At 41.7% G+C, this 24,747-nt stretch overlaps 1 protein-coding gene across 1 annotated transcript in view; it reads left to right on the top strand.

The window, feature by feature from the left end:
• Positions 1-262: 262 nt before the first annotated feature.
• ADGRB3 (adhesion G protein-coupled receptor B3) overlaps positions 263-24,747 on the top strand; it is a gene marked incomplete in the record, with an annotated part of 595,656 nt that continues 571,171 nt past the window's right edge. Inside the window, 3 exon segments of the mRNA XM_034766231.1 lie at positions 263-1,389; positions 2,791-2,961; positions 4,075-4,843. Of these exon segments, the coding sequence (XP_034622122.1) occupies positions 4,090-4,843 (754 nt within the window).

Below are 24,747 nucleotides of genomic sequence, written 5' to 3'. Positions count from 1 at the left end.
TCTCTGGCGAGGAACAAATAAGGTGTTAATTGCAGCCTCGCCGAGAAAATTGCTATTGTTCCACTCAGAGGCAGGCGGCAGTTTGAAAGCGAGGAGATGTGTTTTCCTTGCAGCGCTATATCACTTAATCTGCATCGCGGTGGCACATTGACAGCTCCGGGGGGCGGGAGGGGGGTTATGCTTTAAAAGAAAGAACAAGAGGAAGGAGATCAAGTGCTGGATTTACTCCCTCCTCCCTTCGCCTCCCTCCCAGCCTGTGAGTTTCTCTTACACTCGGTCGCAGCCAGCTCCAGCGGTGGGAACTGAGGCTGGAAAAACCTCTCAGCCGCAGAAAAATAACGTTTTTCGGACGTGCTTGGTTTTGAGTAGCCGTGACGTGCAAAACGCACCGCGGGCCCGGTCGCTGGAGCCGAGAGGAGAGTCTCTCTCTCTCACACACACACATACACCACTGAGGAAGGAGAGAGGCGAGCAGAGCGCCCGGGTGCGCCCGGGCTGGAGCGGGAGAGCGGGGCGCGCACGGGCACCCTAGGCTGGAGAGGGAGAGCGGGGTGCGCAGCGCGCGCGCACTCACACACAGCGGAGAAGGAGAGCGGGGCCCGCACAGCACCCCCACACGCTGGAGAGGGATTGCGGGGCGCGCACACCCCACCGGAGAGGCTCCGACGGGCAGCCGAGCGCACAGGCGCACACGGGAGCGCGCGCACACACAGACTCTCTCACACGCTGACTGACTTGCTCTCTTTCTAACACACACACAGAGCTTTACTATCTCTCTCCCGCTGTACTCCCTCCTCACTCAGCATTCAAACAGCTTGCCGACATCACCAGCCAAGGATTTTTTTTCCCCAGCCGCTGTCCGTCCATCAGTACCTGAGGGGGGAGGAGGAGCAGGGAGAAAAGCGGAATAAGAATAAGTATATTCATAATAATAAGCCAAAACCCACCACCACATCTGCGTTAGGGCAGCAGTAGCCTGTAGGTCTCCTCTCAGCTCATCGCTTGCCTGGTATCTCCGCTGATCGGTTTGTTGGGTTAGACTTTGGTTCAAGTTAAAAAAAAAATCTTCGCTCTTCAGCCAGGTCCATTTCCCCACCCCCTGCAGTCTCTCTGGTTTGGGGCTTTTTCTTTCCCTTCACATGGTGGATTTGGTGGATCCGGAGCCAAAGCTTTGCGCGTGCTGGGGTTTCCTCTCTGCCTGTGTTTTTTTGTTGTTGTTGTTTTTCTTCTTCTTCGTCTCTCCTTTAAATCTTGGTTTTGAACCTCAGCCTGGGAAAATGGGAAACGGTGCTTCCGACAGAAGGGGAATCTCTCCATCACTGTTGTTGGGACGTGTGCCTGTGGTGCTAGTGTTTTAGAGAAATAGCCTGACAGCTTTCGGAGTGGAAGGTAAGGGTGTCCAGGGGCATTTTCCATTTCCCATTTCCAGGGATTATGACTGTAGAGCTGTTAGCTCGGGATTCCGGGGAGGAGGAGGAGGAGGCGGCGGCGGCGGAGGAGGAGGAGGACAGGCTGTTGCTGAACGATAAAGAGAGCCTACACATGCAGAATTATCTCTGCATTTAGTTCTACCCTACAGTTTAAAAGTTAGAGAAGTCGGGTTTGCGACAGGTCTGCTTCCCTGAGAGTAATTTCCAGCGAGACCAAGAAAACTTGAGGTTTGTGCATGACTAGGGTAATTTTATGAGGAGTGGGAATCTTAGCTTAATAGGAAGTTAAAATAAGGGAAGTCAGTGGGTCTTCTGTTGGGGAAAAATAAGTGGAGTGATGGCGCCGTCTATGTTCGACCAAACTACAGTGTCACCTAGAAAATCAGTTGGGGATTATCCAAACTAAACGCCTGTTTGCTTTTCAGCAGAGGAGATTTCTTCCAAAATGGGCAACCTTAAACCTTGGTGGCCGTTCTTTAACCTCCCCCCCCAAAAGAAAGATCGTTTAATCATCAGTGCCTGATGTTTTCGCTGAGCAGCTTCACTTTTGTATTTAGCACTATTGTAAGCAAAATGAAATCCTGCCTATTCATGCAGAGAGCGATAATTTAAAGTAATATTTTGTTTCAGTAGGTTTGCATGAACAAACGTAATTAAAATGATGGCTATTAGACTTGGTTTCCTCGTGGAAAACAGCCTAGCACTGCGGACGTCTTTATTTTTCCAGTGCAAATGTTGCACAGGAGGAAAAGTCAGGGGCTTTTATTTTAAAATGATTAAGAAAAAAACCCTCTTTGGTCTCCAGATTATAAAATGAATCCTTTTTCATGGGTAGAATTCCTAATTTAGACAGTTACTGTCACATTGGCTTTCAACGCCTACACCATCCTGAATAATACTGCGCAGGGCTGCATTGCCTGCAAAGTGCTACAGCAAATTTTGTAGAGAGGAAATTATTTCCAGAACTGCCTATTCATTTCTGTTTAAAAAAAAACGTTAACCGCCCTCTCGACCTTATTTCCAGAAGGATGAATTTGTTACTCATTGAGATGCACGTTCGGAAAAGGGAAAATCCAATAGTTTGGATAGATCCGGCGGCAGCACCAATTTTTTTAAACCGCAGCTATAAAGAGGGTTAGAGTTGGTGCTGCTTTGCCCATCTCAAGATTTAGAGTTTGAATTATAATCTGGGAAATACAAAAATCTCTTACAGGGAATTTAATCCGCCGATTTGTTCTGTGTTATGCAATGGGGGACGAAAGATGCCATGCGATTTGGTGGAGGAGATGAAAGCTAGGCAAAGACACACGTTAAAACTCAGTAACTGTGTATGTGTCTGTATGTCTGTCTCTGTTTACAGAGCAACAGTGGAAGAGACTGCAATCTAAAGAGTTTTTTAATTAAGTTGGCATCACTTTTGTCTGCTCACACTTGTAAACAGAAAGCGAAAAGACATTCATTGATAAGAGATAAGCAACTTCTCAAAGGTTAAAGCTGAAAACATTCAAGTTTTATTTTTTGGATAACAGAGGTAAATATAACCAAAGGTTCCCTTTATTATCCTAGGCCACTTTTAGAGAACAGAAGATGTGAAGGCTGTTTCCGCGAAGCGGGCCAATAAAAGAGCTTTAGTTGGAGATACTAGCAGAGAAAATGTAATCTGTCTTTCATCATTCAAGCGCACATATGCAAAATACAGTTGATAACCATACTGTACAAAACAGTCTTAATAAAGGGCAACTTAGAGACCCAGTTCGGTCCAGTTATACAGGTCCTGCTATAGCATTGCTCTCTATACAGCTCCTTTGGCTATAAATACTAATATACTTATCAACGTTATCTACTCCAAGAGGTTATATCACATTGAAATGATTGTCTTTAAAATGATTGGTCTCAATGGCGGTGTCAGGCAACGACATTTTCCATCTATCTAACCATCTATATTTCTTTCCCGGATAACAGTTTCAAGATTTTATTAACACATATTAATCTCAGTGTTTCCTCTCCGGATTTTCTTTTTACAGAGACCTTTGTATACCAGGTGGCCACTGCAGAGGCATGTAGACATATGGGAGATAATGTTCCATCTGTAGCAAATAATTTGTGCATTTTTAAATTATGACTGTAATTCATCACAATTATTTCTCAGTCTTAATAGAAAAAATAATATGTAACAACAGCTGTTACCAGCTTTTCTGATCTGGTCTAGTGAAATTCTGTGCATATATATAAACGGTGCCTAGGCTGTTGATTTACTTTTTTAAAAATAAATAAATAAATAGATAGATAGTCCTTCTTCTGGTCCACCAGATGAAAGTCTCTGACTTTTATCTAAATTTAATAGTTCCAGATCACGCCAAATACATGCTAGACAACGGAGGGCATTCCACTTAATAATCTAATAAATGTTATTTTTTTTTATTTGAATTTAGGGAATTTGACTGTTGTAATGGCCACGTGATGGCGCTGTTCACACAGCATCAAACAATTTCCTTGTGTTAAAAAATAAAAATTACTTGCCCTTCTTTTTGAAGAGGGTTCTAACTGGAATCTTGAAAACAGCTGGCTGGAATATTGGAAGGAGTTTGATTTTCAATGCGTGAAGAATTCTACTTGCATTTTTATTTCATTTCATTTTCTACAGGCCAAATGACATAGGATGAAGGCTGTTCGTAATTTGCTGATTTATATATTTTCCACCTATCTACTGGTTATGTTTGGATTTAATGCTGCCCAAGACTTCTGGTGTTCCACGCTGGTGAAGGGAGTCATTTATGGATCGTATTCTCTAAGTGAAATGTTTCCTAAAAACTTTACAAACTGCACTTGGACGCTGGAAAATCCAGATCCAACCAAATATAGTATTTACCTGAAATTTTCCAAAAAGGACTTCAGCTGCTCCAACTTTTCCCTTTTGGCTTATCAGTTTGATCATTTTTCCCATGAAAAAATAAAGGATCTTTTAAAAAATAACCATTCTATAATGCAGCTCTGCGATTCCAAGAATGCTTTTGTATTTCTGCAATATGATAAGAATTTTATTCAGATACGCCGGGTCTATCCCATCGATTTCCCAGGATTACACAAAAAGGAAGAAGAACAAAAATCCTTCTTTGAGTTTTTGGTGTTGAATAAGGTGAGCCCGAGCCAGTTTGGTTGCCATGTATTGTGCACTTGGCTAGAGAACTGCCTGAAGTTCGAGAACGGGAGAACTGAGTCCTGTGGGATCATGTATACAAAATGTACCTGCCCTCAGCATTTGGGAGAATGGGGAATAGACGACCAGTCCCTGGTGTTGCTCAGCAATGTGGTGCTGCCCCTCAATGAGCAGACGGAGGGGTGTCTGACCCAGGAGCTGCAAACTACCCAGGTCTGCAACCTTAGCAAAGAAGCTAAACGGCCGCCAAAAGAAGGTAGGTGTTTCTAATGGGGTCTCAAAGGTCTATTTCAATCTCAAATCACTATCTAGGGTTCTGCTCTTGCCTCTCGTTGATAGTTAAACTTATCTGACTTGCACTCCACACTAGTTGTGGGGTCTGCTGCTAACCTCCAGCCCGCTCCCATGAAAGGGCTAGGGAGAACTGCAGACACATCCTCAAACCACTTACACGGGGCAGGATGTTATTTTAAAATTAATCTCATCTTCAACATACAATTCTGATTCCTACTAAAAGATAATTTATACTTCAATGGGGATTTAATCTGTCGCTGTTCTCAGCTCTCACTTATAATAATGCGGACACACTGTGAGCCAGTTCTCCCTCTTTTATTGCAACCACCCAGCAATAAAATCTTATTCCCTTTGATGCTACTCCTTGACTTGGCAGGAAAGAGATTTCCAAAGGCATGCGGGCAACCCGACTTAAGTACCAGGACCCTAAACGCCAACAGGGTCTGACCTCGAAACTGCACAAGTACCAAGCGAATAGCAAATTCTGCCTCAATTTTTGGCTCAGGGAGACATATTGCACCCTGCAATATCACCCACATGCTCCCTTGGTCAATAGAGAGACGCATGTGGGCGGCCCCAGCTCCAGGGGGATGATGGTTTTGCACGTGTGCTAATAACACGCGGCTGATATCGTAATCACCTGAGTTTGGAAAAGAGGGAGGGCGTGGAAGGTCCGGAAGCTGTGGATCCGGTCATCAGAGCAGCCACCCAATTATAGTAATTAGGGTCTACGTTCCTTTTTGTCTTTCTTAATACCTGGTGTTCTGGACATATTAATGCTTTGTGTACAGAGCAAGGGCAAGCTGATTTATTAAGGAAGATCCTAGAGACACGCCGTGGTTTGGAAGCTGCAGAGAAAGGGAGACACGTGAGGTTAAAATACAGTTATCAAATGAGAAATGCAAAACAGAGAAATCTCTAGAGATAAGGAGAAAAGCCGCCGCCCCCTGGCTGGGAATTGGAGCTCGAGGGCAGCTATTTGAGTGGGGCTGAATTTGCCCCCTGCACAGGCATGAATCACTGAGCCAGGCTATTGCATTTTAATGCAGGAAATGTTTCCTCTCTCCCTGGTTTCTGCATGGCCACAAAGCTCCCTGTCTAGGAGCCAAACTCCCAGCCCCTCTAATAGAAGTTGCCTTTGTGAAGGAATGTAACATTGACACGTTGTTAGGAGAGGATTTTCTTTAAGGGCAGCCAAGCCTGAGCGGTGTGGGAGAAGAAAAGCTGAACTACTTGCTTCAGCTGTGCACTGCCAAAGGCACTTTGAAGAAATAGGGGGGAGGTGGTCGGGGGGGAGGCGAGGTTCTCCCGTGGTTGTCCTGCGGGTCAGTGTTTCTCCAAACGGTTAACAGCTCGGAGAAGAAAACAAAGTGATTTTAAATTACCGGAATGCTTGTATCTTGTAAAAGTCCCAGAGAAGCCCTTGCAACGGTAGGGATGGTATTTAGCATCATTTAAAGCTAATTAGTGTCCCTTAGAATCAGAAACTTCCCCAACAATGTGATGTTAGAAGCTGACTATTAAGACAATTAAGCCGCAGAAAGTGTTTCGGCTTCTCTCTGCGCGGAGACTGGGGAACCTATTAAGGTTTCCAGGCGCTAATTGTTGGAAGCGTTGAGGGCTTTAACCCACTCCTGCGAGCAGCTGAACAAGCCCCCCGCGTCCAGTTTGCCCACTGAGCTTCTCCAAAGGCAGCAGCTGGCAGGCAAAGTTGCTGCCTGCGCAGTGGGGGTGATTTACTGAGAATTTGCTTGTCAGGATGGTGAGGGACTCATGAAGATAGCGCTAGGATTTAGAGGGGCTTTAATGGGGCTCTCAGCATGTTTTCTAAACGAACAATAGTAGTTGTATTAGAGACTGAAAAGATAGGTTTGCTGGTTTTCCGACAGAGAAAAATAAGAGACTGAATGCAATAAAAATGCCGGGCCAAAGAGAAGGGCCTAAGAATAACAATCCTGGTGTTAAGGTTGCCCACATTTTAATGGACCTGAACAAGTCAACTTTAAATGTCAATGGGCAAACATATTGGAGTAGCCTCAAATATAACGAGCATGGCCCCCAGGCTTGGCTTTCCACCTGCGAAAGTCCAGGTTTTCTAGACAGAAGTAATAACCTGACTGAAGGGGTCACGCAAGAAGAGCATTTGTGGTATCATTCTTCAGCGGCTGCATTTTGCACATAATTAAATTTTAATTGTGGAAGAGATGACACTTTCCGTACCATATTTTTATAATCTATTGATTGCTGCATTTTATGGGATAGAAGGGGTGAGAAATTCAAGCACAGAGATGTCAAAATCATGTTTGCAAAATCTGTCCGGGGTTTTTCAAAATATGCTGAACTTCAGAGGAATGTATGTGTAACATACTCAACAAAGATGTTTATCAAACTGTGCTTAGTGGACTGAAGAGAGAAAGCTAGGGACAACTAAGTTTTATTTCTGCATCTTGAAATATGAATGTCTAGAACATCCTCAAAATGTCTTTCAATTTAAATCATATTTTATTTTAATTCTTACCCTATTTATGTCATTTCTGGATCATTATATTAGTAGGATAAACTTCATTATTAAAGGGGAAACTCCCTAAATGTTTTGTAGAAGGATAAATATTCTATTTTTCCAGTGTAGGTGGCAGCTTGTTTACTTTGTTGTTGGAATATTTAACAGACTAATATAAGGTTTTTTTCGCTCCTGCTGATGATAGCTCATCTCAATTGATTGGCCTCAATCATACAGTTGGTATGGCTACTCCCACCTTTTCATGTTCTCTGTATGTATAAATATCTTCTTTCTGTGTGTTCCATTCTATGCATCCGATGAAATGGGCTGTAGCCCATGAAAGCTTATGCTCAAATAAATTTGTTAGTCTCTAAGGTGCCTCAAGTACTCCTGTTCTTTTTGCGGATACAGACTAACCCGTCTGCTACTCTGAAACCTGTCATTTTTTTATCATTTCATTCCTTTTGTACAATTTGATTTGATTCATTGGACTGTTATCTTAAAGTTGTAATGTATTTTATCAATTACAAAATTAAGGCTTTGAGGTAACGTTTAATAGAATAGACTGCTTATTTTGCATTCAATTTAAAGTATTTGTTTACCAGCTTTTCCCGTGGATAAATAATCTACATGAGAGGTATTATAGTTCTGTGTTTTCTACATAGAAACCATACACAAAAATTGTACCAATGACTTGCCGCTGAGTTAAATCTATGTCACGTAGATATATTTGTATGTAAAATTGTGATTGATAGGTTGTGTATGACATCAATTTAAGATTCAAAATGTACATTATTCTTTGCATGAACATTATGAATTTTGCCACTTATATCTGAAAACATCTACATATAAGATGCCAAGTATGTTTTTGCGGGTAAGCTGATTGAGATTAGATTGGAACTGTTAAAAATATTTATGTTGAACAACCCAGACAAAGGGAAACACTGTTGACAACTGTGGTGGTAAGATACACTAACAAAACTATTGTTGGTACTAACTTGGAACTTAGTGGGAGTTGAGGTTACTCGGCATTTCTTGGGATGAGGTCAGAGCCTTGCAGGATTGGGCTTCAAGGCCTTGACCTTCAAAGGTATTGAGTCTCCTCACTTCCATTGGAATCATTTCTCATAGCATTGTCTCTTGTCTCAGCATTCTTCAGAGGTTTATAATAGTACTAAAATATTTCAATGCTGACTTCTTAGGACAGATTTTGCAGAGGGCTGACAGCCTTCTTCAGTGTGATAAATACTCTCCAGTTCTTCAGATTCTCCTCCATTGGGCCTGACTATATGAGGTTATAAGCCAAACTGTTCTTTATTACTACAATTTAGAATATAAGAACAGTCATACTGGGTCAGACCAATGATCCATCTAGTCCGTATCCTATCTTCCAACAATGGTCAGTGCTAAGTGCTTCAGAGGAAATGAACAGAACAGGCAATCATTGAGTGATCCATCATCTGTTGTCCATGTCCAGCTTCTGGCAAACAGGCTATGGCCACTCAGAGCATGGGTTTGCATCCCTGCTCATCTTGGCAAATAGCCATTAATGGATCTATCCTCCATTTAGAAGCATATTGTATCCTCCGTTTAGAAGCACCTAGAAAAGAATACAACTGTTTTTACCTCTGAAGTTTTTCACTATTTTGAAAGTGCTAAATGACTTACTAAAAGAGATTAAAGCCAGAATTTTCCCCTCCTACAGTTTGATGTATTTTACCTGACTACCACACAATGGGTAGTTGTTTGTCCAATGGGGGGCAGATGTTTAGCAATAGGAGGAATTAGCTTAAACAAGGAAGCTGAACCTATTATCTTCCAAACAATATACTTCTGGAAACACGTAGTATAACCAGTACTTCTGCAATACATAAAAACAACAAGGAGTCCAGTGGCACCTTAAAGAATAACAGATTTATTTGGGTATAAGCTTTCGTGGGTAAAAAACCCAATTCTTCAGATGGATGGACATGCAGATACCATCCATGCATCTGAAGAAGTGTGGTGTTTTTTTTTTTTTTTTTTTTTTTTTTTAAACCCATGAAATTTTTTTCCCAATAAATTTTATTTTTTATTTTGCCACCAGACTCCTTGTTGTTTTTGTGGATTAACACAGACTAACATGGCTACCCCCTGATACTTGACTGCAATACATAGATTATCTCTGGTGTCACTGATCCTAGCAACATGAAAATGGGTCACATTTTTGTTAAGATGCAAATCCATTGTATTTGAATGTATGTAATGTACAGTCAGGCTTTTCTTTAGTACTACTTTTGAGTAGTAGCACTACTTCTATTTAGATGGGACAAAGCTCTAGCAAATATACTGTATGGATAATTGCTGCACTGGATGGGGACTGAACTAAATAACCCAATAGGGTTTCTTCTCTTGATCTTGTATGTTACATATCCAAGTTTTCTCATGCAGTTTTTAGTCAACATACATAGGACCCTATTCCACAATTGTTTCATACATGAGTAGGCACCTCTATAAATTCAGCAGGAATAACTTGCATGAGTGAGGGTGGCAGGCTCAGGATTATACTACTTATGGTTACTACAAGAAAATATTACATTATTTTGTGTTTTTATAATACTTATGTGATAGTGACTAAAGTTTACAATCTTCTTCCACATTCTTGTCTCATTACAAACAATTTTCTTCAGTACTCTACTGCCACAGAGCAACTATAGGCATTTACTGCTCTTGTCCAAAGTAATTCTAGCTAAGGGGGAGGGGATGAGAAATTCAGATTAATTGGGTCTTGGCAATTGGCAATCTAGGGCTGCCCTTTGGCCTGATTTTTGCATTACTTGCTCATCCACTGTGAAATGATTTCTATGGGATTTCTGAGTACACAGGAAATGTAGTGTTTAGTCACTTTGTCACAAATTCCAATAGCATATGCACTGGCATCTGAACACATCAGCGGCAGGCTCTTTTCTGATTTCAGACATGAAGATACCAAGAGCATCAGAAAGGGAAGACTTACTGTACCACATGTCTCCTTAAATTCACACATTTGACACATTATTCAGTGGTAGAAAGTAAGTGTGCAAATTACTTGTAAAGTTTACATAGAATATTTACACATTTATACACTCTTCCATCTATGACAACATTTTCATATTTGAGAAATAAATGAAATGCAGCACTGGCCAAACCTGTCCCAAGGCCAACACAAGATTGCTACCATATAGCAATAATGCTGTATTATATCATAATATGGCTTCATCAAAGAATTAAAATGTAAAGTTATAGTATACAAAAGGTGTAGAGGAGGGGAAATATGCCCATGCAGGACAAAAAAGGCAGAATGGAGCCTAATACACCTCTACCTCGATATAACGCTATCCTCGGGAGCCAAAAAATCTTACCGCGTTATAGGTGAAACCGTGTTATATCGAACTTGCTTTGATCCAGTGGAGTGCGCAGCCCCCCCTCCCCCGGAGCACTGCTTTACTGCGTTATATCCAAATTCATGTTATATCGGGTTGTGTTATATTGGGGTAGAGGTGTATATTTATATTGGGATATGCAATATTTAATGTGCAACTAGTATTCCAGTCTGGATCAACATTTAGAAGGAACTAAAATAACTAATTCTATCTTCCAAAGCATTGAATCAGTACAAAGAACTACTTAGAAAGCTTTTATAGGAAAAAGAGAGAGAGAGAGTGTGTGTGTACAGTAGTTCTTTCATCCATGACCTGAGAATGCAAGTTGCGATGGGAAGATAAGCATAAGTGGAACACCACACATTTCAGCTTTACGTGGATAGTTACTAGAATAATTAAATAAACATTTGTATCAAATTTAATACAAGATATTCTTTAAAAAAAACAACAACAACAACAACAACACCTGGCATGTTGTTTACAAGTAGCTTGATCTCACCAAGAATATAAAATACACAGAAAGAAGTGATTTTTTTATACATGAGGCTGATTCTTGATAAAATGAACATCCAGGTTATTTTCTTCAAAAATTAATGACAGTTGCATTTTTCTGCTCACTTGGTCTGGTCCAAAGCCCACAAGTCAATTAAGAGGTTCCTGTTGACTTCAGTAGACTTTGGATCAGGCCTATTATGAGTTATTTCATTAGACAGTGATAAGCAACTCAACTCCTTATGATTTCAATGGATGTTTAGGTTATGCTGCACCTCTCACAATCAGAACCTTGAAAATTTGATTTCAGATATTCTTTGAAGTAAATGATAGCTCTGTGAAAGAAACAGTTAATGATCAGAATATCTTTTAATTAGTAACACCTACCTTTGTCAAGGATTACATGCTGTTATTGCCAAGGATTGTATTTTAGTCTAATATATTGATCATTTCCATTCCTTTTATTTTAGCAGCTTATAAAACCTTACTTCTTGTATTTGTTTGTTTGTTTAAAGTTTTCATATAATGCACTCACACTCATGCATAGCCACTGACTTCAGTGGACTTTGGGTCAGCCCTTGAAAGATCTTCCTCACACCCTTGAAACAGAGAATAACCCTTCACTCATCATCCGACACCACAGGAAAAGCCTGAATTAATAGATATACTCTGCAGTATTATTAGTGATTATTTACTAGTTGTATATAAATCTGAATACCAAGTCTGTGGTGGCAGAGATTCAATTTTGTGTCTTGTTTGGCTTTGCTCACGTGAAGAAGATGGAAGTAGCAAGTAGCTTCTTTAGGTTCAGTCCTCCTGTTGGAGTCAATGGAATTTCTGCCATTGACTTCAATGGAAGCAGAATCAGGTCTATATTCTTTTACAATAACTGAATATTTTAGTCTTTCAATAAGCTAATTAACTGTACAGTGGATTTGGTGGGCCTACTAAAACAATACAGTACAAGTCTGGCAACCACACCACCAGGGCCTCCCAAAAATTGGCTTCTACGGTCTGCCTCAGAAGCTAGACCCTTTAATTTTTTGCTTGAGTCAAATCTTTTTTAAAAAAGTACTTATTTGTATTTCAGTTGTGCAACTGGGAGTAGGATCCACACCATAAGAGACAGTCCCTACCCCAAAGAGTTTGCAGTCCCAATAGAAAAGGTAGACAAAGGTGCCCAGTTGCACAGTGGCAGAGGCATGAATAAAACTCAGGTCTTCCAGCTCCTAATCCAGCAACCTACCCACTAGACAACACTGACTCTCCTACAATACATTCACGTACCTCAGACCAGTAATGGAATCTGAATTAATTCTCTCCCGAGTTATTTTTAAAAAAATTATCCCATCTTGACATGTCAGTATTGCAGTTTTGTTTAATTTATAATTTGTAAAAATACATTGGCAGCTCTATTTAACATTTCAATATACACAAAGCAATTTATTCTGAGAAGTTCTTTCTTCTTGGGGAATTAACTTTATGAAGTTTATTCAATCATGTTATGGGCTTTATCAAAGGATTCAAACTCAAAGTTGTTGTGGCTCTGAAATTTCAAACTGAAGTTTAGCTGTTCATCTATAAATATGCAGTAATTGTAATAAAACAAAGGTCACTGTAGAATTCCTCTGAGCTTCATTTGCATTCTCTGTTAACAAGAAATATAAAACATTCTGTAGGACGGAAAGTTGTATATGAGATATAGTACAAGTTTACAAATTATGTATAATTGATTTATAAATATTACAGTGTCTGAACCCCTTTTGTTTCTAGTTAAGTTCCATGGGGGAAGAAAATAAGATTTTTCAGGCTTTTATTCAGTTTTGTTAATCTATTTGAGGCGATATAAATAAAGTTCATGTGAAATTAATAACAATTTTCTGATGGGCTAAACTTCATTAGAATTAATGAAAACAGCTTATAATAAACAATATATAATGTGGGTGTTGGTACTTTATTTTGAGGCCAATATCACAGTTCTTACTCAAGACAAATTCCATCTACTGTCAGCAGGAATTTTGCCCGAATAAGGACTTAATTATTATTCATAATGTTTATTACTGTAGTGCCTATGGACTAGACAGAAATGGGATCCTACGGTGCTAGACACTGCTCAAGCACGGAGTACTAGATTGTAAGCTCTTTAGAGATTGGACTATCTGAACAGACCAGCAGACAGAGTGTGGGGAAAGGAGCATAATTCACAAGTGGAATGAACAATGTGATGGCAGCAAATGACACATTAGCTCCATCTTTTATAGGGGTGGACTTAGCTAGAAAGGAATAAGATAAATGGACAGATAAGCAGAGGGAAAGGAGTGTGATGCTTCCTGGGGGTACCCAAGGCTGTTTCTCTGCCTGACAGGGGTCACCTCCCTAACCGCACTAGCCACAGGCATAAGCACTCTTTTCTCAGCCCACGCAGGCTCCACTGTCCCTCTGCAGGTTAGTGATAGGCACACTCCAACCCCCAAGCCCTCCGAGCATCTCCCTGGTGCATCTAGCCTCTGTTCCACTGGACAGTCGGTGTACTCCCTGATCCTCTATTCCCAAAGGAACAGTACACCACAGTTTACCAGTTACACCTTGGAATACAGCTCTGCTTAATGCTCACCACTTAGATTTGTTTATAGTAGAAACAAGAGAAAATGTATTTAACAAAGAACAGAGAGTTGAGAAGAAGCAAGTAGAAGGAATGGAAACAAATGGTTACATATCAAATAAAATCATAACACATTTTCTAGAGCCTAAACAACGTTAACAAGATAGGGTCATGCCCTATAAAGCAAAAAAGCTCACCTAAAATCCTTCCAGCATATTACAGCCAGGCTGAGCTGTAGTCTTCTGTTCATAAGTCGACCCATGCTGTCTGCTTGTCTTCCCAGTGGAAAGATCCAGAGTTTTTCCTCTGTCTTTATGCTTATAGTCCAAAAAGCCATGGTCTGTACTTGAAAACAGGACAACCCCCACTGCTTGTGTTTGCCTGTCTAGAACCCCCTAGAGCAGAGGTCGGCAACCTCTGGTACGCGGCTCACCATGGTAAGCACCCTGGTGGGGTCGGGCCAGTTTGTTTACCTGCCTCGTCTGCAGGAACAGCTGATCGTGGCTCCCACTGGCTGCGGTTTGCCGCTCCAGGCCAATGGCAGAAAGTGGCGCAGGCCAAGGGATGTGCTGGGGGAGGGATAGCTCAGTGGTTTGAGCATTGGCCTGCTAAACCCAGGGTTGTGAGGTCAATCCTTGAGGGGGCCGTTTAGGGAACCGGGGTAAAAATCTGTCTGGGGATTTAGTCCTGCTTGGAGCAGAGGGTTGGACTAGATGACCTCCTGAGATCCCTTCCAACCCCGATATTCTAAGATTCTATGATTAGCATGACACAGGTTTTCAGTAGAGACCTTATATGACACTCTTTAAAAAACAGTATGTAGATACCAGGCCTAGGGGTATCCCTGTAACTCCCTTACTTCCATGCATCCCTGTACCCTCTTCCAATTGGCACCAAGAAGTTCCTGGGTCACAAGGAGACACTGAAGGGAATTGAAAGGGGAGAATCAGGAAGAGAGGACAGGAGAGGTGGGTGTAGAGGGAAGCTGAAGTGTAGACTGTCAGAGAGGGGGAAGGAGAACAAACAGCAAATCAGCACCAGGCAGAGAAAGTGCAGTTAGAACTATAGAAAGTTCTCTAAATTTCCAAAGACCTTTGCTTTGGCATGTTTTACAGCTATTCCTGCCAGTTGTGGTCTCTGGCTGGTTCCTCTCTATAACGTTTCCTCAAGGCCATATGATAAGCACCACCTGGAGCCTGCTTTCTCTAGAGAGAGTGGGAAATCTCCCCTTCACAATTCTGGATCGAGGGGGTGCTGGACCCCATTTTACTCCTCCCCCCTCAGTGCAGCAATCCCTACTTTGGCTACCTCTACCAGCTGGAGTCTTATAAGGCAGACATGATATACAGTGCACAATCCCTCTTTCAGGAGCCCACGACTTCATATTTCCTATTAAACTTTTCCAGGCTGCCCTCTTACAAGAACTTTTTTCTCAGCATCCCTTTCTGGATCCAACCATATACATTTGGCAAAACAAAGCTGCTGCAGCCCTGAAGTAGCCATTTTGTAACTGATTGCTACCTGGTATATCTTCCTCTCTTCCAGCAGATAGGTACTCTTTAACTCCTGTTATGTTTTCCCCCAGTGTCCCCTTTCTTGTTCTTGAGAATGTGGTACATAATTTAAACAGAGACATTCATGCTAGTGGGTTTTCTTTAATGTTTATGTTAATGGACAATGCAGAACATTGCAAAGCAAATTGCACAAATGACACCATAGCTATTTTTTTAACAGTTTTCTAAATGTATACAGTGGAAGCTTAGAAATGGGCCATTTTCAGTTAATTACAAAAGACACTTGAGAGTTACGTTGAGTCAGTAGTGCTTAGTTTAATGAGAGCTTTAAACTTATTGTAAAAATCTTTGATATGGCAGAAAAACAAAATATCGGATATAAACTTTGAGCACTATTTGAATTTTTCATGGTGGTTTAATGAAAAATGAGTCCATACAGAGAGGATAATAAGAGTTTTAAAAATCACCCCATTTGGTAATTTTTCATTGAATTGTCCCCTCTATTCCCCCCCGCAAGAAATCTAAACCACTCTGGGATTTATACTTTATCCCCATTATTGCTCTTGATGTGCTGATTGCTCAACTATCAGTTACCCAAGGATAGTGATTGTCCATAGAACATTTTATAACTGAAAGGCTGAAAATTTGTGCAATAAGCTAAATCTGATTAATTTGACAACAAATCTGCTGTTGTGAGAATGTTTCATGGAGTGGTGGAGGGGGAGAAGTGCAAAAAGTTCTGTCACTAACTACTGTCTATAGCTCCCAAGAAAGTTCTCTGAAGTGTGAAAAAGTAGATTCGGAGTTCAAATCTCACTTCTTCTGATGGCTGTATAAAGTATTCTTGACTAAGGCTATTAGCTCCAACCTAGAAAGCAGTCAGGGAAGAGCTGCTGAAAAACTCTTCCACTCCATTTTTTAAATTAGTTAGCAGTTAGTCATCCCCGCTGCTCTTCACTGCCTTTCAAAGTGACTAAACCAGTTTTGGTTATCCTGTTTTAACCAATATTAACCACAATCCTCCTCCACAGCCTGGGATAGAGTCCAAGGTTCCAGATCACCACTATTCTACAGCTGACTAATAAATAGTTGTATTAACCCTCTGTGAAAGTGGGCTAGGCCTCCTCCAGTGACTGGTTTACAAAACAGCTAACGATTACTCCTTTAGATCAAATAGTAAGTAAGCTAGGGATGTGAAGCTCTAGGGGGTTCCAATCCTGCTGCTGATTTATGTGGGGGTGTCAGGGTTCCCACCCCACTCTGAACTCTGAGGTACAGATGTGGGAACCACATGAAAGACCCCTTAAATTTATATTCTACCAGCTTAGGTTAAAAACTTCCCCAAGGCACAAATTCCTTTCCTTGTCCTTGGACGGTATTACTGCCACCGTCAAGTGATTTAAACATTCAGAGAAGGGCCACTTGGAGCCTTTCACCCCCTTTCCTGGGAGGGGGGGGGTTGAGAATAATATATCAACCAGTAGATTAACAAAGTGAGTACAGACCAAATGCCTGGTTTTTAGGACACTGAAAATCAATCAGGCTCTTAAAAGAAGTATTTTTTTTTTAAAAAAGGTAAAAATCACACCTGCAAAATCAGGATGGAAGATAACGTTTCAGGGTAAATAAAAAGATTTCAAACCCAGAGGATTCCCCTCTGACTCTGCTTCCCAGTTACAAAACAGGAATAAAATTACCTCTTAGCATAGGGAAAATTCACAAGCTAAAACAAAAGATAATCTAACACATTTCCTTGCTATTACTTACAATTTCTGTAATTTTAGATGTATCATTTCAGGATTTTTTTAGGAGATGTTTTTTCCTGCTTGGTCCCTCTCTTTGTCCCAAGAGGGCACACCCAAAGAGAGCACAAACAAAACCTCCCCCTCTCCCCCCCCCGATTTGAAAGTATCTTCTTTCCACATTGGTCCTTCTGGTCAGGTGCCAACTAGGTTAATTGAACTGATTAACCCCTTGTCAGTGATTCTGTACCTCTGGTCAAGAGGGATTTTATATTACTGCATACATAAAAGTTGTTACCCTTCCCTTTATATGTATGACAGAGGGGATCATGGGATTCAGGCAATGAGAAGACCCCTTTTTTAATACATTTGTACTTCAAAACTATCATAATCTGTACATTTTGGTGTCACTTACCAAAATTCATATTTCAGTCAGTTGTTATGCATTTCATTTGAGTAACCTGTTGGTCAGTGTGTCTTATGCATCTCCCTATGTGCCCAATCCATGGGGGATGTGAGTCTGTGCAGTGGAACAAGTGCAAAGACTTGTGCTTTTACCTCTGAAGCTCATGAGGTGAATCCAAGGCATTGGCCAAGATGATGGCCATCATACTTGCAGTTTTCTCACATTGATACTGACAGGGATGGAGAATTTAGAGGAAGGAAGAGTGTAATAAGCACATATGCTAGTGCAATACAGGCATGCACACTGATGTATTGGCTCTGAACTGTATGCAATTTCTAGAAGCCCATGAGAGGACTATAGATGCCTAAGTTTCCACTGATAAAGTCCCCTAAGTGCCTAAAAATCTGCCAGTGGGTAGGTGTGCAGGCCACCTAAGTCCTGATGCACCGCTCATACCTAAGCCCCAGAGGGATCCTCAAACTAGGTGTTTTCAGCAGCCACCTAACAGATTGGTACTAGCATTAGAATGGTTAGCATGCTCTCCCAGAATGTGGGAGACTCATGTTCAAATCTCCTCTCTATCTGACTTATAGCAGAGATTTGAAACCATATCTGAGGACAGTGCTATAGGATATTCTGGAGTGGGCCTTCCTCTTTTGAAATTTATCCACTTTGTATATGTAGTGAGTCATTGGAACAGGGACTGAAATTTTGGATCTCCTATATTCCAGGGGACTACCCTGGACTTAGAGAGTCATCTGGCCCAATGACTATTTAATTATGTATACCAGCAGAACAGCTTCAGCACTAGAGACTGAGAGAGCCTCACTTTGGAATATTCTATAGCCCAGTGGTTTGGGTCTGCTGCTCATGAGAAGTGGGTTAAAATTCTTACTCTGAATCCAACAGAGGGATTTGAACATTGTTCTCCTGAATCCTGAGAGTTTTCTGACTACTTGGCTAAAAGTTAGAAGGGGAACAGCACCACCACTATTAGTGTTTTTCTTAAAAAAGGGCTCAGGCACCCAACTTGAGAGGGGTCACAGCTGTGTGTACTAAGTGGATATGGATGCCTCCCTCTGGCCCAGAGTTAAGCATGTAAGTCTTTTTGAGGGGCAGGGCTTAGGCCACATCCCTTTCCTTGTCATTTCTTACTGTCTCGCAGCTCCCCACTCATCATATTGTTTTTTATGGATCCCATTCTTAGGCACTTAACTCTTCCAATGCACTGTATAGGCAGCTTAGGCACCTAACTCAGGGCTATGAATTCTGTTAGGTGACAGGGGGTGCCTAAAGTTAGGCACTGGAATACTGAGCCTAAATCACTTTTGTGAAGCTAGTTCTAAGTCTCTCTGTGCCTCAGTTCCCCATCTATGAAATCAAGAAAATAGTACTTCCTTGCCTCACAGGGGTAGTGTGGGGATAAATACATTAAAGACCGTGAGCTGCTCAGATACTACAGTTATGGGCAGCATAGAAGTATCTCAGATAGGTTATGTCAACACTTCTGAAAGTAGAGCGTTTCTCTGATGTGAAATTTTAACAGTTAACTCAGCCGTTTTAAGGCAGAATAACTTCCCAAATAGGTGTGACAGTCAAATATGCTGATCTGTGGATATAATTCATATGAAAGCATATGAGGCCACTGTCATAGGTTTCACCCCCACTTTGAACTTGAGTATAGATGTGGGGACCTGCATGTGACCCCCTAAGCTAAATTACCAGTTTAGATCTGGTCTGGCTGCCACCACCCAAATATTTGAGTCATTTGGGAAACTCTGTCTTCGCCCCCAAAACCTTTCCCTCCCTGGGTAGCCTATTTAGAATTTAGTATATATAGTATCTTCAAAATACAGCAGTCTCGCTCAAGTGTGTGTGTGGGAAATCCGAGCATGCCATTAGCTAGCATTTAAAGACTTTTTTCTTCAAATGAGGCCAATATCCGGGTCTTGCAAGCACTTACAGACATGAGGATCTTTACACACATGAATAATCTCATTGAAATCAACGGGATTCTTCATATAAATAAAGTTACTTATATGTATGTTTGCAGAATCAGGCCCTAAAATATGACATTCAACCACTCTATATTAAAAAATGTTCAATATAGAAAAGCAGTATTAGAACAATGTCATTCTTTATTAATAGTATCGCATTATAAATGCAGTAAACCAAACTATAGATGTTTAGTGTGGCTGAAGTTATCTAGGAAGGCAACAAAAATTAAGGGAAATTATGAACACTGTGCAATATTAGCTAATTAGACTTTTGTTAACATTTCCCTTTAGGAATGAGCATGGTCAGTTTACCAGAGAGAAGGATCATTTTGAAAAAAACAAAATGTTTTGCCCTCAGCAGATAAATACAAACAGCTAAAACTTTGGGTACTTTACCATATTTGACTAGTCTAATCTTATAGTGAATTTTATAATTTCCTCTTCCCTTCTTACGTCTCCCTTCACCTATTAATTAAATATCCAATTCTTCTTTCCCTCCTTGCCTCAGAGGTGGTTTCATATACTGTCTTCACCTAACATCTACAATGACTTTTCAAATCAATTCAGTTTTACAGATCTCTCTCTAGTCTGCTCTCAAGGGCTAAGAACTGTATAGAATTAATCAGCTAGAGTGGCACCTATTGTCTCCATTGTCCTTTTACTCTGTTGAACTTCTCTAAGAGGTTTTGTGGCATTTAAGACAGAGTTTCAGGATTCTGAAAGCATATCTACTTTTATTAAATAAAGAAAAAGTAATACCTCAAACGAGTTTATTGATTTACACTTGACTAATGCATCACAGTAGATCCACCTGGATAAAAATGGAGTCATTCTAGCAGCGATTTTCTGGTTTCTGGATATGACTGGATGTTCTGCGGAGAAATGGGTGTTTAACAGCTCATGGTCTTTTTCTGAATGTAATTTCATGTTAAATATGAAATTTCCTTATCCCATATGTAGCGCCCCTCTTCACCTGGTTATCTCCTTTAATGGCAATCCGCTTCCAGGTTTTGATGGACAGGTCTGGGTTCTTTTGGATCCCGCCACCCACTCAGCAGGGTGAATCTTTTTCCTTCTTTTTCTATGAAATTATTTGGCGGTGCCTCCACCCCCCTCGCTCCTTCCTGGCAGAGTCACCAGGGCAGCTTGGGCGGAAAATTCTAACTACAGGGTAATCCCCACTTACTTGCCAGATAGTTGGAGACTTCCAAGAAATAACACAACACATAAAAATATATTCAACACAACAATTATATTAAACAGGCAACAAATATAACATAACAGGATGAAACACTATTTTTAGGGTCACCGGTGCCCACACTGAAAATACCCGTGACTTGATGTAACAGTGTAAAACCAGTGTCCTGTAGATACACATACTTTGCTGGGGCCCTTGATGATCTATAACATTCTCTGCAGTGGTTTAGCAGTGTGGCTGACTGGGTTCAGTACAGCCCAAAAGACCCACAAGTGGGAAAGGTGGTGTATCCCTCCACAGGTATAATAAGCAGCAGGTTATAAAATCCTCAAACCCTTACTCCCTGGCTTGAGGACACAGTTCAGGGAGGAGGGGGTCCCCAAAACAAATTCCCTGACTAGCTAACTTAAAAATGGTGCACTCACGAACTCCATGAATGATCTTCAGGTTGGAAGATGACACTGGACTCTTCAGTCACTGCAGAGGGGCTGCTGTCTGCTGTCAGGGATCCTCTTCAAGCAGGAATCAGGCTGCATTGGTCCCAGGATTTCCCCTCACCACGAAGGGGTGCAGGGCTTAAGATGTAGGTTATACAACTACCCTAACATCCAAACTGTAGCCTCCTAGCCCAGCCTCCAGTCACACACTCAGCAGGCAGCTTTTCTGGACTAGCAGAGCTAACCATGTGGTGACTAGTCTCACTTAGGGTGCTGGGGATAAACCCAGCCTGGCTGGGGAAATTTCTCAGCAAATGCTACCAATTGGGACTCATCCGTGGGGAAGGAAAACCCAGGTGAGGGATCGGCTGTCAGGTCCCTAGAGACCAGTTCTCAGGGGGAACCCTGCTTGCAGGCCTGGGACTCACCAGCTCCCCACTCTCCAAAATGGCTTCTCCCCTCTCCTGAACTCCCTGGGAGGGGCATCTCACTCCCTATTGATTGCAGGGCAGACTCTGAGTTTGCCTTGGCTCCTCCTCCCTGAGCTGCCAGCAGACAGAGCTCCAGGAATCTATGTAATCTCCTTGTGGGGTTACACATATATTTTGAGTATATTAAGATATTCTGCAAATATACATGTGTGAGAAGTGGACAGATGGGCATTGGAGGTTGGCATCATTTGCAGAGCAGTGGGAGTGACCCTTTCAGATTAATATGAAAGAATAAAGAGTTCAATTGTGAAGGCACATAAAGGTGAGGACTGGGGGCTTGTATTGAGTGTAATGGAATCTTAGAGGTAAAGGTCAGAAGGGACCACCAGATCATCTAGTCTGACCTCCTGTATATCACAGGCCACCAACACCTAGACGCTAAACCCAACAACCAAAGTTAGATCAAAATATTATAGCCCACAGGATACTGGACCATTATGTGCCAGAGGCAGAGAGACTGAGGTGTACCAGTACCTGAGGCCCCTGCAAAGGCAGGGAAGTGATTGAGATATACCCAGTTGATCCTGGCAAGTGACCCATACCCATACCCTGCAGAGGAAGGCAAAACCCACCCAAGGTCACTGCTAATCAGTAGAGGATCTTGCTGCTCAGAAAGTGTGTGTGTGTGTGAGAGAGAGAATGATCAGAACAATGAATCATAAAGAATGTTAGCAGCAGCATGGACTTGAGCATAAAGAGATGGGTATCAGAAAAGCTAGTTCATGTAATAGAAAAGTTATGATGCTCTATTAAATAATTGTTCAGAACTATGACTGTGATGGGGTGTATAGACCCCCACACTGTAGCCGCTAAGAAGTGATTAATAGGTATATCAATTACTTCTCCAGCTGCGACTAAGTGGAAAATTAGCAACAGCTGGGATAAAAGCTGCGGCGACTTCAGGCACCAGCACTCCAAGCGCGTGCCTGGGGTGGCAAGCCGCAGGGGGTGCCCTGCTGGTCCCTGCAAGGGCTGCAGTCAGGCTGCCTTCGGCGGCTTGCCTGCAGGAGGTCCGCCGGTCCCGAGGATTCAGCAGCAATTCGGCGGTGGGTATGACGAAGCTGCGGGACCGGCGGACCTCCCGCAGGCATGCCGCCGAAGGCAGCCTGCCTGCTGTGCTTGGGGCGGCAAAAATGCTAGAGCTGCCCCTGGATAAAAGGCAGGGGACGGGGGAGAGTTGGCCAGCAGAGAGGCTGAGAACTACCTTAGGAAGCACCTCAGCAGCATGGGAGGAAGATACATGAGGAGACAGAGCTTCAGGGAGAAAAGAACAGAATGCGCCATTTTGTGAAAGATGTGTGCAAACAGCCAAACATAGGAGCAGCCCAGGGAAGCAGAGAGGGATCTTAAGAAGTAAATCTTCGCTGGCTTGGTCTCTGGGTTGTAACCAGAGGAGAAAGTGGGCATGAGTTGTCTTAACAGCCTCCCCCAGGTGCGGAGATATAAGCCTTGGTCATAAAGGGATAGGGACTACTGAGCCGAGATTGGGGCTGAAGATCTGGTGTAAGGTTATTGGACTTTAGATTTTATTTGGACTTTGTGTGTTACCCCAGAAGGATTGAAACTAAGCGAGGTGAGGCTACGTGACTTGGCTAGAGGGCTGAATCACAAGGAGGGATAGACCACTGGGTGGCCTGAGCTGCTGCCTTCTGGAGGCAACAAAGACTGAGGGGCTGTTGTGCCGGGCTCAGCCATGAGAGGGCACACAACTGGCGACTGAATTTTCTGCAGGCATCTATACAATCAGATGTGGAAGTTAAAGACTCATTTGTTTCTTATGTTATGTAAATATCCTAAAATAATGCTGTAGTGCAGTGTTAACAACTAGTGATTGAAGTTTTGTCAGTGTGTCCATTATCAGCTCCATTCTCCATTGGGTTTACAATTTGGCTATACTGTTTTATTCCAAACTGAAACTTTATTTAGAAGATCTCAAACCTACGTGCAGTATTTTGCATGAAATTTAATTAAAATCTGTACACATTTATTAAAAGAGGAGACAGTTTGTTCTGGTGGCTTACTTACTATTTTTATCATCCGGCTAAGAGAGATTTTTAAATGAAAAAGTTACATTTTGCAGATACTTAAGGGTATTAAGTATATGAGCTATGGGTAGAAAATAGATGTTAGACATACAGATTCACATAACAATGTCACAATATCAACCACTGGTTTATAAACATCCTCACACTCAGCATTGTCACAAAGTCACATGTTGAAGGTATAATTTCAAGTCTTGGTCACTCATTTCATGGCCATATAGGATCTGGGCAAGTTTGTAAAGGGGAATGCCTTTATTAATCAGTGATTCTTTAAGTGAATAAAGGAGAATTGCTGTGGTATTCTGAAGAATGGTCTATCTGAACCTCATTTATTGAAGGATAGTGGACCCAACATGAGATCCAGAGAAAAATATTGGGAGTGGGGGTGTTTGTGCAGATGGGTTAATATTAGGGAAAAATGGGGAAATAAATTTAATTCAGAAGTTTCTATAATGGATGTAGTTAAACTTCCCGGAGAAAACAAAAAGAAGAACAGGAGTACTTGTGGCACCTTAGAGACTAACAAATTTATTAGAGCATAAGCTTTCGTGGACTACAGCCCACTTCTTCGGATGCATATGCTCTAATAAATTTGTTAGTCTCTAAGGTGCCACAAGTACTCCTGTTCTTCTTTTTGCGGATACAGACTAATACGGCTGCTACTCTGAAACCTGAGAAAACAAATAATTTATTGGCAATGTCACACTATGTGCCAAAGCTTACTCTACTTTGAGTAAGTAGATGTGTTGTGAGATGAAACAGGCTGTCTGGCACATCCAGTTCATCAAGAATCCTGCTATCACAGGACAGAATTTCCCCAGGCATACTGGCAAAATACAGTACCATTACTCATGGTAATAATGCTGGAGAAGACATTCTATGATTATGGCAGAATACTACATATTCATACCAGCTTGGTGGATAGCCATGCACTTTGTCATCCACAAGACTACCCCCTGATGATCTGGAGTGCATACCAACATATTTGTGGGCCATAAATCATAGCACTCATTTGGGTGTACTGGAGCTATGCTGCTTGACCAC

The sequence above is a fragment of the Trachemys scripta genome, chromosome 3 (assembly GCF_013100865.1).
Source record: "Trachemys scripta elegans isolate TJP31775 chromosome 3, CAS_Tse_1.0, whole genome shotgun sequence".
NCBI classification, from domain to species: Eukaryota; Metazoa; Chordata; order Testudines; family Emydidae; genus Trachemys; species Trachemys scripta.
Note: the sequence above shows the minus strand (reverse complement) of the source record. Positions and strands in the feature narration are given on the sequence as shown.